This window comes from Salvelinus fontinalis, chromosome 40 (genome assembly GCF_029448725.1).
Source record: "Salvelinus fontinalis isolate EN_2023a chromosome 40, ASM2944872v1, whole genome shotgun sequence".
Taxonomy (NCBI): Eukaryota; Metazoa; Chordata; class Actinopteri; order Salmoniformes; family Salmonidae; genus Salvelinus; species Salvelinus fontinalis.
In genome coordinates, this window is record NC_074704.1 from 13,791,205 (window position 1) to 13,805,857 (window position 14,653).

The window sequence follows — 14,653 nt, forward strand, 5'->3', positions numbered from 1 at the left end:
TTTGTTTATATCCCTGTTAGAGCATTTCTCCTTTAACAAGACAATCCATCCACCTGACAGGTGTGGCATATCAAGAAGCTAATTAAACAGCAACACCAAACTGGAAGTCTTCCGACTAGCTTGGAAAGACAGTACCGTGCAGTATCGAAGAGCCCTCACTGCTGCTCGATCATCCTACTTTTCCAACTTAATTGAGGAAAAATTAATCCATGCATTTGTTACTTCTAGGCTAGACTACTGCAATGCTCTACTTTCCGGCTACCCGGATAAAGCACTAAATAAACTTCAGTTAGTGCTAAATATGGCTGCTAGAATCCTGACTAGAATCAAGGAATTTGATCATATTACACCAGTGCTAGCTTCCCTACACTGGCTTCCTGTTAAGGCAAGGGCTGATTTCAAGGTTTTACTGTTAACCTATAAAGCGTTACATGGGCTTGCTCCTACCTATCTTTCCGAGTTGGTCCTGCCGTACATACCTACACGTACGCTACGGTCACAAGACGCAGGCCTCCTAATTGTCCCTAGAATTTCTAAGCAAACAGCTGGAGGCAGGGCTTTCTCCTATAGATCTCCATTTTTATGGAATGGTCTGCCTACCCATGTGAGAGACGCAGACTCGGTCTCAACCTTTAAGTCTTTACTGAAGACTTATCTCTTCAGTAGGTCATATGATTGAGTGTAGTCTGGCCCAGGAGTGTGAAGGTGAACGGAAAGGCTCTGGAGCAACGAACCGCCCTTGCTGTCTCTGCCTGGCCGGTTCCCCTCCACTGGGATTCTCTACCTCTAACCCTATTACAGGGGCTGAGTCACTGGCTTACTGGTGCTCTTTCATACCGTCCCTAGGAGGGGTGCGTCACTTGAGTGGGTTGAGTTACTGACGTGATCTTCCTGTCTGGGTTGGCGCCCCCCCCTTGGTTTGTGCTGTGGTGGAGATCTTTGTGGGCTATACTCGGCCTTGTCTCAGGATTGTAAGTTGGTGGCTGACGATATCCCTCTAGTGGTGCGGGGGGGCCTGTTTGGCCCTGTCCGGGGGTATCATCGGATGGGGCCACAGTGTCTCCTGACCCCTCCTGTCTCAGCCTCCAGTAATTATGCTGCAGTAGTTTGTGTCGGGGGGCTAGGGCCAGTTGGTTATATCTGGAGTACTTCTCCTGTCTTATCCAGTGTCCTGTGTGAATTTCAGTATGCTCCCTCTAATTCTCTCCTTCTCTCTTTCTTTCTCTCTCTCGGAGGACCTGAGCCCTAGGACCATACGTCAGGACTACTGGGCATGATGACTCCTTGCTGTCCCCAGTCCACCTGGCCTTGCTGCTGTCCCAGTTTCAACTGTTCTGCCTGCAGTTATGGAACCCCTACCTGTCCCAGACCTGCTGTTTTCAACTCTTAATGATCGGCTATGAAAAGCCAACTGACATTTATTCCTGATTATTATTTGACCATGCTTGTCATTTATGAACATTTTGAACATCTTGGCTCTCTCTAATTCTCTCCTTCTCTCTTTCTCTCTCTCTCTCGGAGGTCCTAAGCCCTAGGACCATATGTCAGGACTACCGGGCATGATGACTCCTTGCTGTCCCCAGTCCACCTGGCCTTGCTGCTGTCCCAGTTTCAACTGTTCTGCCTGCAGTTATGGAACCCCTACCTGCCCCAGACCTGCTGTTTTCAACTCTTAATGATCGGCTATGAAAAGCAAACTGACATTTATTCCTGATTATTATTTGACCATGCTTGTCATTTATGAACATTTTGAACATCTTGGCCATGTTCTGTTATAATCTCCACCCGGCACAGCCAGAAGAGGACTGGCCACCCCTCATAGCCTGGTTCCTCTCTAGGTTTCTTCCTAGGTTTTGGCCTTTCTAGGGAGTTTTTCCTAGCCACCGTGCTTCTACACCTGCATTGCTTGCTGTTTGGGGTTTTAGGCTGGGTTTCTGTACAGCACTTCGAGATATTAGCTGATGTACGAAGGGCTATATAAAATAAACTTGATTGATTGATTGAACTCATGTTATTCTGGTAAACAGTGAGATACTAGTTGATTACGGACTAACAGTCTAACAGTTTGAAGGACACAACTCATGTTATTCTGGTTAAACAGTGAGAGACTAGTTGATTATGGACTAACAGTCTAACAGTTTGAAGGACACAACTCATGTTATTCTGGTTAAACAGTGAGAGACTAGTTGATTAAAGGAGTGAGGATTTTTTGACAATTAGGAAATAATATGTCATGTTTTACTCGTACCTCAGCCAGCATTGTGAATGGTGTCTGATGCAGTGACATACTAGACCAGGGCAGTAAATCTAATACTTGGGTGTTTTTAGTCACGCATGAAAGGTCTGTGTTGGTACTGTGGTTATAAGTTACATCTCTGGCCATGCTGGCAGGGTCTGAATCAAACCCAATGTCCACCTGGCACACTGACAGGGTCTGAATCAAACCCAATGTCCACCTGGTACACTGGCAGGGTCTGAATCAAACCCAATGTCCACCTGGTACACTGGCAGGGTCTGAATCAAACCCAGTGTCCACCTGGTACACTGGCAGGGTCTGAATCAAACCCAGTGTCAAGTGGGATTGATCTGTTTGATCCATTTGTTTGTTTCAGTTTTCAGTAGTTGAATCATTTGATGTATTGTTGATTTCAACATTTTTCATTTTCAACAAATGAACTGGGTTGGTTAAAAAGTGATACTAAAATGACATACCATGAACTATATTGACATAGTGGAAGATATACTGAATTGATACTGTTTTTCATACTAAGATGGACCAAGATATGTGTTGCTTTTGCACATATTTGTTCATTGGTTTTGCAAGAGTCTGTTGATTGGTCTGTCATTTGGTTAATTTGTTTGGCAATATGTTCAAATCAAATCAAGCTTTATTTATACAGCACATTTCAGACATATATGCAACGTAATGGCTTCACAGGTCAAAACAAATAAAAAACTATGAAAATAAAAATAAATATTTAGTACACAACAAACATAAGAGAAAAAAAAAGAAGAATAACAACTGAAAGACTAATGATCAATCTAAGGAAATGTCATTGATTAAAATATGAACAATTGGATGCAACATCCAACCCGAACAAGATGGACAAGCCAACACAGGTGTAACACATTCTCACTAACGAGATGGACAAGCCAACACAGGTGTAACACATTCTGACTAACGAGGTGATACCAATCGGTTCGACCTACGTGCTGTGGTGGAAATTCTACCCATAATCAATAATGAGGAGAGGCAAAATTAATAATCAATCAAGGTTTTGCTTTTATTAAAAGACTTGTTATAACAAGGAGGCTTCTGGGTTATATACTATCTCAGGATAGGTGCAACCTCAGAGACGACGTACAATGGTTCCAAACACCAACCCCACACACCCTGTGCCAGACCTTGTACCCCAAATACAAGAGGTCAATAGTTCATATCAGCATATTCTGCAGATAATACATCGTAATTATCTATGTTACTAAGCTAATTCTGATTTCTCCACCACAATCTTTCCCCAGAAACAGGCTCCAAAACAATAGCTCTCTCACTGGTGTGCAGGATATAACCTTTACTCTGTGGAGGATCAAGAGGAAGCAGTCAGTTTCTGTCATATTCTTGGCTGAGTGTCCGAACATCATGGGTTCATTCTACACACCCAGAACAGTTAGAACAGGCCTCTATCAACACACTGTTCTATGTTATAGGAGTTAGGTTCTTTACCAATCTCAAGCACAATGCCTCGGCTTAAAGAATTATATTTTACTACACAAGCTTTAGTAATGTTTAACAGACATTTCCCTCGCAGTGCTAACGAGCTATACGGGCTAAAGTCCAACCTCAACATAACTGGAAAAACCAAAGCCTGTAACACCTTCCCCCTTAAGACAACAAATATATCCTATATTTTTGTTGGACAAGTTTGCTCACCACCAACAAAAAACAACTTGCTGTCAGCAATTTAAAACAAGAAAAAACACATTAAAAAAAATACAATATTATTATTTTTTTTATCCTTTTTCTTTCTATAGAATCCTAAAACTCACTAGCTTCTAGAACTCTCATCCCCTTGGAACGAGCCCAAACAAAACTCATCTCCAATACGGAAAAACATGCAGTCATAATCAATTGTGATCCATGGCAACACACTGGCTACACGCAAAACACAAACATTTTAAGTGCCCACCCTTGAGACAATCAGCAAGTTTTCCTTTAAACGGACATGTCTGATTTCAAGAGGAAACTCCTGCAATATCCGTAGTAACTTTCCACCTCACTGCGGAGCTTCTCTCTCTTTTCAGGGTTCACTCGATAGGCATGCTGTTGGATCGGGGCCCAGTCCCCAATGTCATGCTCTAGTACAATTGGGTTGGCACATCTGAACATGAACTCTGATATTCTATAAGCAGGGCAACAATGTCAATATAATTGCACCCAAAAATGGTCAGCTGGTTGCATAAACAATTATGATTACTAAATGTTACATGAATTGTAAATATGAAATATGAAAACCAAATTTACATTAATATGTATTGGAAATAATTATCTTAATACAAACATCTGCCACAATAATCATATTACTTTTATTTTTTTGAACAAGCATCTTATTAACTGCACAAGCACCAGAAACGCTGTTGTTTTGACAAGTAGCAATAAATCGCTGATATCAATTAGGGGGAAATCAGGTTGTTCGTGCTGTTGAAACTAACACAACTAAAACACACATGGAAATGGGAGATATCTTTTACCTCACTGGTTAGAGGACAACCTGCAGAAGACAGTCAGCTACATTTGGGAGTGATGCATTTAAATTTAGGGGTCGCCAAACAAAGGAACGCACTTATTTGTCATCACTCATCAATATCACGTTGAAATCAATTGTGCCGAGAGGAGGGAGATGAGGTTACACGTTCTGTAAAAACTAACGGCTCAAAAACCACATGGAATCTGGGAATAATGTGAACATCCCTGGTTAGAGGACCATGTGTATAAAACATCTAGCTACATTTAGAATAAAGTGGGTCACCAATGCTGTAAGTGCAACACAGGTCTTTTTTTGTTTTGTTAAATGACATAAATAGTACTCTTTCAATTCAGAGCCTAGATTTTTCCCCTCAGGCTAATATCCATCTCATGTTGAAATCCATAGAACAGGGGGCAAACGTTTAGGCTTCTACATTGTGACATCATTTCATTGATATCATGAAACAACTACTTCATGTATTTTCTGATGTTTGATCAGAGATCTTTTATCCGAGTATCTCTTGTCACATTGATCGCAGCTATGAGGTTTCTCTCCTGTGTGTGTTCTCTGGTGTACAATAAGACGGCTAGATGTAACAAAACGCTTCTCACATTGATCACAGCTATAAGGTTTCTCTCCTGTGTGTTTTCTCTGGTGTACAATAAGACTGCTAGATGAAGTAAAACTTTTCCCACATTGATCACAGCTATAAGGCTTCTCACCTGTGTGTGTTCTCTGGTGTGATACCAGGTTGCTTGACTGAGTAAAACTCTTCCCACATTGATTACAGCAAAAAGATTTCTCTCCTGTGTGTTTTCTCTGGTGTGATAACAGGCTGCATAAGTGAGTAAAACGCTTCCCACATTGAGTACAGCTATAAGGTTTATCTCCTGTGTGTGTTCTCTGGTGTACAATCCGATGGCTAGATGTAGTAAAACTCTTCCCACATTGATCACAGCTATAAGGTTTCTCTCCTGTGTGTGTTCTCTGGTGTGATAACAGGGTGCTTGACTGAGTAAAACTCATCCCACATTGATTACAAATATAAGATTTCTCTCCTGTGTGTTTTCTCTGGTGTGATAACAGGTTGCTTGACTGAGTAAAACTCTTCCCACATTGAGTACAGCTGTATGGTTTCTCTCCTGTATGTGTTCTCTGGTGTATAATCAGATAGCTAGATATAGTAAAACTCTTCCCACATTGATCACAGCTGTAAGGTTTCTCTCCAGTGTGAATTCTCATGTGTACTTTTAGTGATTTTAATCTTAAGTAACTCTTCCCACAATCAAAACAGTGGTGAGATTTCTCTCCAGTGTGAATTCTCAGGTGTACTTTTAGTGAATTTGATCTTGAGAAACTTTTCCCACAGTCAGAGCAGCAGTATGGTTTCTCTCCTGTGTGTACTCGCTGGTGTATTTTAAGATCTGATGAAGATGTGCAATGTTTCCCACAGTCAGAGCAGCAATGAGATTTCTTCCCTGTGGGTCTCTGCTGGTGTTTCTTGAGGTGTTTTGATCTAGAGAGACTCTTCTCTGCCTTGTCAGCATCATGAGGTTGTTGAGGCTCCCCAGAGGATCCACGGTAGTCCCGTCTCTCTCCTGTGTGAACAACAAGTCAGATAGATGGTTAACTTCTTATGGATAGGGGGCAGGCATTTTCACGTTTGGATGAAAAGCGTGCCCAGAGTAAATGGCCTGCTACTCATTCCCAGTTGCTAATATATGCATATTATTAGTAGTTTGGATAGAAAACACTCTGAAGTTTCTAAAACTGTGATTATAACAGAACTCAGGCAAAAACCTGAGAAAAAATCCAAAGTTTGTAGTTTTTTCAACTCAGCCCCTATTGAAGACACAGTGGGATATTGGTCATCTTGCACTTCCTAAGGCTTCCACTAGATGTCAACAGTCTTTAGAACGTTGTTTCAGGCTTCTACTGGGAAGGGGGGGGGGGGCTGCATGAGAGGTAAATGAGTCAGGACGTCTGCCAGCAGCCACGGGCTGGTCATGAGACTCTCGTTCCATGGCTTTTCTACAGACAAAGGAATTCTCCGGTTGGGACATTATTGAACATTTATGATAAAAACATTCTAAAGATGGATTCTATACATCGTTTGATATGTTTCTACGACCATATATAACTTTTTGGAATTTTTGTCCGACATTTCCGCTGGACTTGCCCGCGCCTCGTGAGTTTCGATTTGTTTACTAAACGCCCTAACAAAAGGAGGTGTTTGGACAGAAATTATGAACTTTATCGAACAAATAAAACATTTATTGTGGAATATTTATAATGCCATTTCTGACTAATGTTGACTGCACAATATGGCAGATATTTCTTTGGCTGGATAGGGCTCTGAGCGCCGTACTCAGATTATGCTTTTTCCGTAAAGTTTTGGGGAATTATGACACAGAGGTTGCATTAAGGAGAAGTTTATCTGAAGTTCCATGTATAATAGTCGTATCTTTATCAATGTTTATTATACGCATTTCTGTAAATTGTTGCTCTCTGCATAATCACTGCATGTTTTGGAACTACTGAACATAACACGCCGATGTAAAATGAGATTTCTGGATATAAATATTCACTTTATCGAACAAAACATACATGTATTGTGTAACATGAAGTCCTATGAGTGTCATCTGATGAAGATCATCAAAGGTTAGTGATTAATTTTATCTATATTTCTGCTTTTTGTGACAACTCTCTTTGGCTGGAAAAAATTCTGTGTTTTTCTATGACTTGGTGGTGACCTAACATAATCGTTTGTGGAGCTTTCGCTGTTAAGCCTTTTTGAAATCAGACACTGTGGCTGGATTAACGAGAACTGTATCTTTAAAATTGTGCTAAAATACTTGTATGTTTGAGAAATTTGATTTATGGAGATTTCTGTTGATTGAATTTGGCGCCCTGCAATTTCATTAGCTGTTGGCGAGGGGTTCCGCTAGTTCCCAGACAGGTTAAAGGCCAACAACAGCGGAAATCCACTGTAAAAGGTGATGCCAACAGTGTAGCCATGATGTTGTACAACAATTGACATCTGTAATGAATGTTAATTATTTTTACAATTGTCTTAAGACAGTCAATGTTACGGATACAGGTATCCTGTGTGTGTATATCCTGTGTGTATTTATTTTCTCTCCTTTTCCCCTCACAGGTGGCAATCATCATTCCCCAATCAGAAGACACCTGCTCCTGTTTCCATTACCCAATCAGTCACCAATCAGAAGACACCTGCTCCTGTTTCCATTACCCAATCACATCCCCCTTCCCTTGGTTTAAAAACCCTGTCAGTTGTTCTCTCTGGAGCTCAATGTTTCTGTCAATGCCATCTGTCTGTAGATCTCTTGTTTGGTTTAGCAACTACATGTCACTTTGTTCGTTACCCTGTGAGTATTGTTTTTGTTCTGGTGTTTGACTGTTTGTTTGATGGTGGGAAACAGGGGTACCAAGACAAGTTGCCCATGGGCATACACTACCCCTAGGTAAACTTTGTCTAAGAACACTAGTTAGAACTGGGCGGACCACCCTCCTTATTTTTGGTTAGTTAGCTAGCTGTTGTTGAAGCAGGTAGTCTAGCTTAGGGGTGTTTATGGATGCTTATTATTTCTTTCCTTGGGTCAGCCCCTTTTCCCACTCCCCTTTACCGTGTGTTTGCCAATAAACCATGAGTGTTTGACAGTAATTTAGTTGTCTGTGGTTATTTGTTCTCACTGTTCCTTTTTCACTAGTATACTTTGCATGAGTTATGTTACGGGTCTCGTTACCATCCCCCTAGACTGCTGGGCCAAAGGGATTCGTAACAGTCAAGTCAGAAACTATAGTAGTATTTTGTCTTGTTTTCACATTAGTAGAAACATCGATGATTGTAGACTAGAAATAAGTTATTCATGTTGTTGAAATCCTAAGCAGTGTGCCAGACGACTTTTGGTCTCCAATATAAGGCCATTTCTGTGTTTGCTAAAATTGGCGCACCAGGGCAAATGAGGGCGATGCACATGCAATTTGGTTGCAGAAACTGCTCCATGCTAATGCGGAAACCGCTAGTTATACCAACACCATCGACCTACTGTAGGACCCATAACTTCACCTAACAACAACATAGACCTATTGTAGGACCCATAACTTCACCTAACAACAACATAGACCTACTGTAGGACCCATAACTTCACCTAACAACAACATAGACCTACTGTAGGACCCATAACTTCACCTAACAATAACATAGACCTAGGACTATAAATAATTTAATATTTTAGGTGAAACATGGAAACTAAAATGTCTTTGTCATGACATCTCTCATAACCTGATCACCAGATCATTTTTGTCAATAATCCCACTAGGCTACTCTGTAATGTGATGTCATTCTAAATGTCCTGAATAACGGAAAATAGCTCTGTGTGTTGTACAATAGCCTATACATCAAGGAACAGTTCTCTACACATTATGAGCTAAGCATCTCTGTGTCCAGACAGAGTAACGAGACCCTACAGTAAATCAAGCAGACAATAACAGATTATAAACATCAATTTGTTAGGTATGTTGGATCCAACGTGGAGCACGGCATAACTGTCTTTACCAGAGTAATGAATGAAGAAGCACTTTGGTTGTTGTTGCATGTTGTGATGTTTGTCATGTGACTGTCATTCAGAAAATTCTTTCCTGGATCAGCTGATGATAGTTGAACATGTGACTGTAACTAAACAGCTACAGTATTAAGAATTATGTGTAACTATTGAAGAACCGCATTAATGACAGTATCCATTTGGGTGTTGTGAATCAACTTAAGGTGACTCTCGGATATAGCAAACTCTGAAATGATTTAGGATTTCTGTGCCCATAAACTGTTATCCCAGCGTAACATAAGGAGAAACTAAATGTTACGTAGTTAGAATTTCAGAGATCTGAATACAAAAAACTGTCCCACAGCAAGATCCAGTATTTAAGTTGAAGTTCATCATATGATAAGCTTAACGTTATGACTATAACTACTGTTCCCTGAAGGAGGGAAACTAGGTACAACATACTATCGAATCCATGCCTCGCTGGAATCCCCGCCTTCCACAGGTGATGAGCGTGAGGCTTGTATATATTACTTAAATTTAACACCGCACTTCACCGACCCAAGAAGTGGTGGGTCCAAACAGGTGTTGTAACTCGTTCATAACTGGCACGTAGATCCGTAGAAATGGTCAGATAAATTGGCACTCTAAATGGAAAAAGTTTGCCGGAGCATAACGTCAGAATTTACGAAGGCCAGCAGCAGGTGGGGAATTGGTTATTTTCTTCTGGTTAAATTGATCTCTGGCTTCCTCAAGTCATTTGTGTGTGTTAATTATTTAATCAAACGCTTGAAACATCAGTTCAGTTCCACACATACAGTTGATTTTATTAAATTACCCATCAATTAATTGGTAGAAAGGAAATACTCTTTTATATCTGGGACACCCCTAGAACATACAACATACATGTATTCAGTCCCTTCCCTTTTTACACATTTTGTTACGTTACAGCCTTATTCTAAAATGGATTACATTTTTAAAAGTGCTCAATCTACAGACAATACCTCATAATGACATCACAATAACCCCATAATGACATCACAATACCCCATAATGACATCACAATAACCCATAAGTGAGAAAAAAGGTTAGAAATGCTTGCATACCAGTGGTTGTATCCCTGTAGGACATTCCAGTAGGTTACAGAAGGTTGTATCACTGTAGGACAAGCCAGTAGACTACAGTAGGTTGTATCGCTCTAGGTCATGCCACTAGGCTACAGTAGGTTGTAACTCTGTAGGTCATGCCAGTAGGTTACAGTAGGTTGTATCTCTGTAGGTCAAGCCAGTAGGTTACAGTAGGTTGTAACTCGCTAGGTCATGCCAGTAGGCTACAGTGGGTTGTATCTCTCTAGGTCATGCCAGCAGGCTACAGTAGGTTGTATCTCTCTAGGTCATACCAGTAGGCTACAGTAGGTTGTATCTCTCTAGGTCATACCAGTAGGCTACAGTAGATTGTATCTCTCTAGGTCATGCCAGTAGGCTACAGTAGGTTGTAACTCTCTAGGTCATGCCAGTAGGTTACAGTAGGTTGTAACTCTCTAGGTCATACCAGTAGGTTACAGTAGATTGTATCTCTCTAGGTCATACCAGTAGGCTACAGTAGATTGTATCTCTCTAGGTCATACCAGTAGGATACAGTAGGTTGTAACTCTCTAGGTCATGCCAGTAGGTTACAGTAGGTTGTATCTCTCCAGGTCATGCCAGTAGCCTACAGTAGGTTGTATCTCTCCAGGTCAAGCCAGTTGGTTACAGTAGGTTGTAACTCTAGGTTGTGCCAGTAGGTTACAGTAGGTTGTAACTCTCTAGGTCATGCCAGTAGGCTACAGTAGGTTGTATCTCTCCAGGTCAAGCCAGTAGGCTACAGTAGATTGTATCTCTCTAGGTCATGCCAGTAGATTACAGTAGGTTGTAACTCTCTAGGTCATGCCAGTAGGTTACAGTAGGTTGTAACTCTCTAGGTCATGCCAGTAGGCTACAGTAGGTTGTAACTCTCTAGGTCATGCCAGTAGCATACAGTAGATTGTATCTCTCTAGGTCATACCAGTAGACTACAGTAGGTTGTAACTCTCTAGGTAATGCCAGTAGGCTACAGTAGATTGTATCTCTCTAGGTCATGCCAGTAAACCACAGTAGGTTGTATCTCTCTAGGTCATGCCAGTAGGCTACAGTAGGTTGTATCTCTCCAGGTCATGCCAGTAGCCTACAGTAGGTCGTATCTCTCCAGGTCATGCCAGCAGGCTACAGTAGGTTGTAACTCTCTAGGTCATGCCAGTAGACTACAGTGGGTTGTAACTCTCTAGGTCATGCCAGCAGGCTACAGTAGGTTGTAACTCTCTAGGTCATGCCAGCAGGCTACAGTAGGTTGTAACTCTCTAGGTCATGCCAGTAGGTTACAGTAGGTTGTAACTTTCAAGGTCGTGTCAGTAGGTTACAATAGGTTGCATCTCTCTAGGTCATGCCAGTAGACTACAGTAGGTTGTAACTCTCTAGATAATGCCAGTAGGCTACAGTAGATTGTATCTCTCTAGGTCATGCCAGTAGACTACAGTAGGTTGTATCTCTCTAGGTCATGCCAGTAGGCTACAGTAGGTTGTATCTCTCCAGGTCATGCCAGTAGCCTACAGTAGGTCGTATCTCTCCAGGTCATGCCAGTAGGTTAGAGTAGGTTGTATATCTCTAGATAATGCCAGTAGGCTACAGTAGATTGTATCTCTCTAGGTCATGCCAGTAGACTACAGTAGGTTGTATCTCTCTAGGTCATGCCAGTAGGCTACAGTAGGTTGTATCTCTCCAGGTCATGCCAGTAGCCTACAGTAGGTCGTATCTCTCCAGGTCATGCCAGTAGGTTACAGTAGGTTGTATATCTCTAGGTCATGCCAGTATGCTACAGTAGGTTGTATCTCTCTAGGTCGTTCCAGGAGACTACAGTTGGGTTGTAACTCTCTAGGTCATGCCAGCAGGCTACAGTAGGTTGTAAATCTCTAGGTCATGCCAGCAGGCTACAGTAGGTTGTAACTCTCTAGGTCATGCCAGTAGGTTACAGTAGGTTGTAACTCTCTAGGTCATGCCAGTAGGTTACAGTAGGTTGTAACTCTCTAGGTCGTGTCAGTAGGTTACAATAGGTTGCATCTCTCTAGGTCATGCCAGTAGACTACAGTAGGTTGTATCTCTCTAGGTCATGCCAGTAGGCTACAGTAGGTTGTATCTCTCTAGGTCATGCCAGTAGGCTACAGTAGGTTGTAACTCTCTAGGTCATGCCAGTAGGCTACAGTAGGTTGTAACTCTCTAGGTCATGCCAGTAGGCTACAGTAGGTTGTAACTCTCTAGGTCATGCCAGTATGTTACAGTAGGTTGTATCTCTCTAGGTCATGCCAGTAGGCTACAGTAGGTTGTAACTCTCTAGGTCATGCCAGTAGGCTACAGTAGGTTGTAACTCTCTAGGTCATGCCAGTAGGCTACAGTAGGTTGTAACTCTCTAGGTCATGCCAGTAGGTTACAGTAGGTTGTATCTCTCCAGGTCATGCCAGTAGCCTACAGTAGGTCGTATCTCTCCAGGTCATGCCAGTAGGCTACAGTAGGTTGTATCTCTCTAGGTCATGCCAGCAGGCTACAGTGGGTTGTAACTCTTCAGGTCATGCCAGCAGGCTACAGTAGGTTGTAACTCTCTAGGTCGTGTCAGTAGGCTACAGTAGGTTGTAACTCTCTAGGTCATGCCAGTAGGTTACAATAGGTTGCATCTATCTAGGTCATGCCAGTAAGTTACAGTAGGTTGTATATCTCTAGGTCATGCCAGTAGGCTACAGTAGGTTGTATCGAAGTGGAAACAATGATCAACCCAATGTGGAAAGTGTCGAATTTGGTCAACAACAAAATGAATGGCTTATTTGCTACATGAGGTTTACTTGATCTAACAGAAGTTTCGTAATGATTAAGTTGTTATGTGGACACGTGACATACCGACAACTTTGATAAAAACACTATAGGAGTTGTCTCCAGATCGTTATGCATATTCATGCTACTAGCTTAGCATCTCTCTCCATTGAATAAAGGCGGTGGACGACAACAACCCTCATAGAACATAAACAAAATATTACAATAATAAGATGAATCCACCAATCCAAAGAAATGATAGGCGGGAGCTAGACAACCCGCAGTGCCGCTTTGTGGACAACAACTCCCCTTGTTAGGGCGGAGAGACATCTTGTCAGTATATCCATATCTTTGGTGTTGCCAACCCAACTCTCACATGGCACTATTGGGGGGCACGGTGTGCAGTAAATTATAACTACATGAAAATCACTACACGCCGTGCCCCCCAGTCTGCGGTCAGCAGATAGACCCTTCTCAAATATATATGTTAAGTCACTTTTTGGAAACGGAACGGAAAAAACAAGGGGTAGCTTGCTCGCTACGTAGTCTGATTCTAGACATATCAGTCATCATCCTGGGCCCTCCGTTGAAGAGGTATTGACGAGCCAACTCCGAATATCCAAAGTTAAAAACAAATTTAAGGCGGTACTTACTGGTGTTAATCAGATCTCCTATTTCCCCCTCTTCATCTTTCAATGTGACAGTAATCTCCCCTTCCTTCTTCACTCCAAAAACTGCATCCTCCTCCTCTTTCACTCTGAACGCATCTTCCTCTTCTTTCACTGAAACTTCATTCTCTTCTTCTTTCACTGTAACAGCCTCACCCTCTACTTCTTGTTTTACTGTGACATCATCCTCCTCTTTCACGACAATATTCAGCCCCAGAGCTTCTTCCTCCGTCCAGCAGACCTCTTCTTTAACAGGAGGGGAGAAGTTTAGGGAGCTCATTTCAGGGATGTTAGCTAGCTATCATTAGCGACTAGGCTAGTGCTAACTAAACCAGCCAGCTACTATAGCTGACTAATACAAAATAACGTAATATTAAATTATATAGGTTAACAAGTAGATACGACAGAAGTGTGTCTAAAACACAGTAGCTAATATACACCGAAAGCGTATAAATAGCTTGAATCGTTCGGCTATGTTGGCTAGCAAGCTACCAAGGTGGTTGACGAGCTGTTTCTGAAGAACCGTCCACTAGATTATACGTCACGCTGGCAGCATCGCCTGAAAGACGCACATCGCCGTCTGCTGACTGGAGTGGGAAACGCAGTTGAGGATCATATTTTATTTTTAGACAATATATATATTTATATTATTTATATTGAGACATACAACTACTTGTAGATGTATATAATGAACAGACTAGGTCTATACTGCTCCTACATGGTGTAACAATACATCATGTAGATGTATATAATGAACAGACTAGGTCTATACTGCTCCTACATGGTGTAACAATACATCATGTAGA

General features: G+C 41.7%; 1 protein-coding gene across 1 annotated transcript; it reads right to left on the bottom strand.

Moving 5' to 3' along the window:
* Nucleotides 1-2,870: 2,870 nt before the first annotated feature.
* LOC129839060 (zinc finger protein 501-like) lies at nucleotides 2,871-14,364 on the bottom strand. Its single transcript, XM_055906328.1, has 2 exons — nucleotides 13,833-14,364; nucleotides 2,871-6,343 (listed from the first exon to the last, which is right to left on the bottom strand). The coding sequence occupies exons 1-2, from the start codon at nucleotides 14,125-14,127 to the stop codon at nucleotides 5,202-5,204; spliced, it is 1,437 nt and encodes a 478-aa protein (XP_055762303.1). The 5' UTR covers nucleotides 14,128-14,364; the 3' UTR covers nucleotides 2,871-5,201.
* Between the last annotated feature and the right edge of the window lie 289 nt (nucleotides 14,365-14,653).

Bases quoted from the DNA above. Each gene is read 5' to 3' on its own strand.
- LOC129839060 (XM_055906328.1), bottom strand. From the start codon at position 14,127: ATGAGCTCCCTAAACTTCTCCCCTCCTGTTAAAGAAGAGGTCTGCTGG. The intron at 6,344-13,832 runs GTAAGTACCGCC...TTGTTCACACAG, and splicing joins AGGAGATCTGATTAACACCA to GAGAGAGACGGGACTACCGT.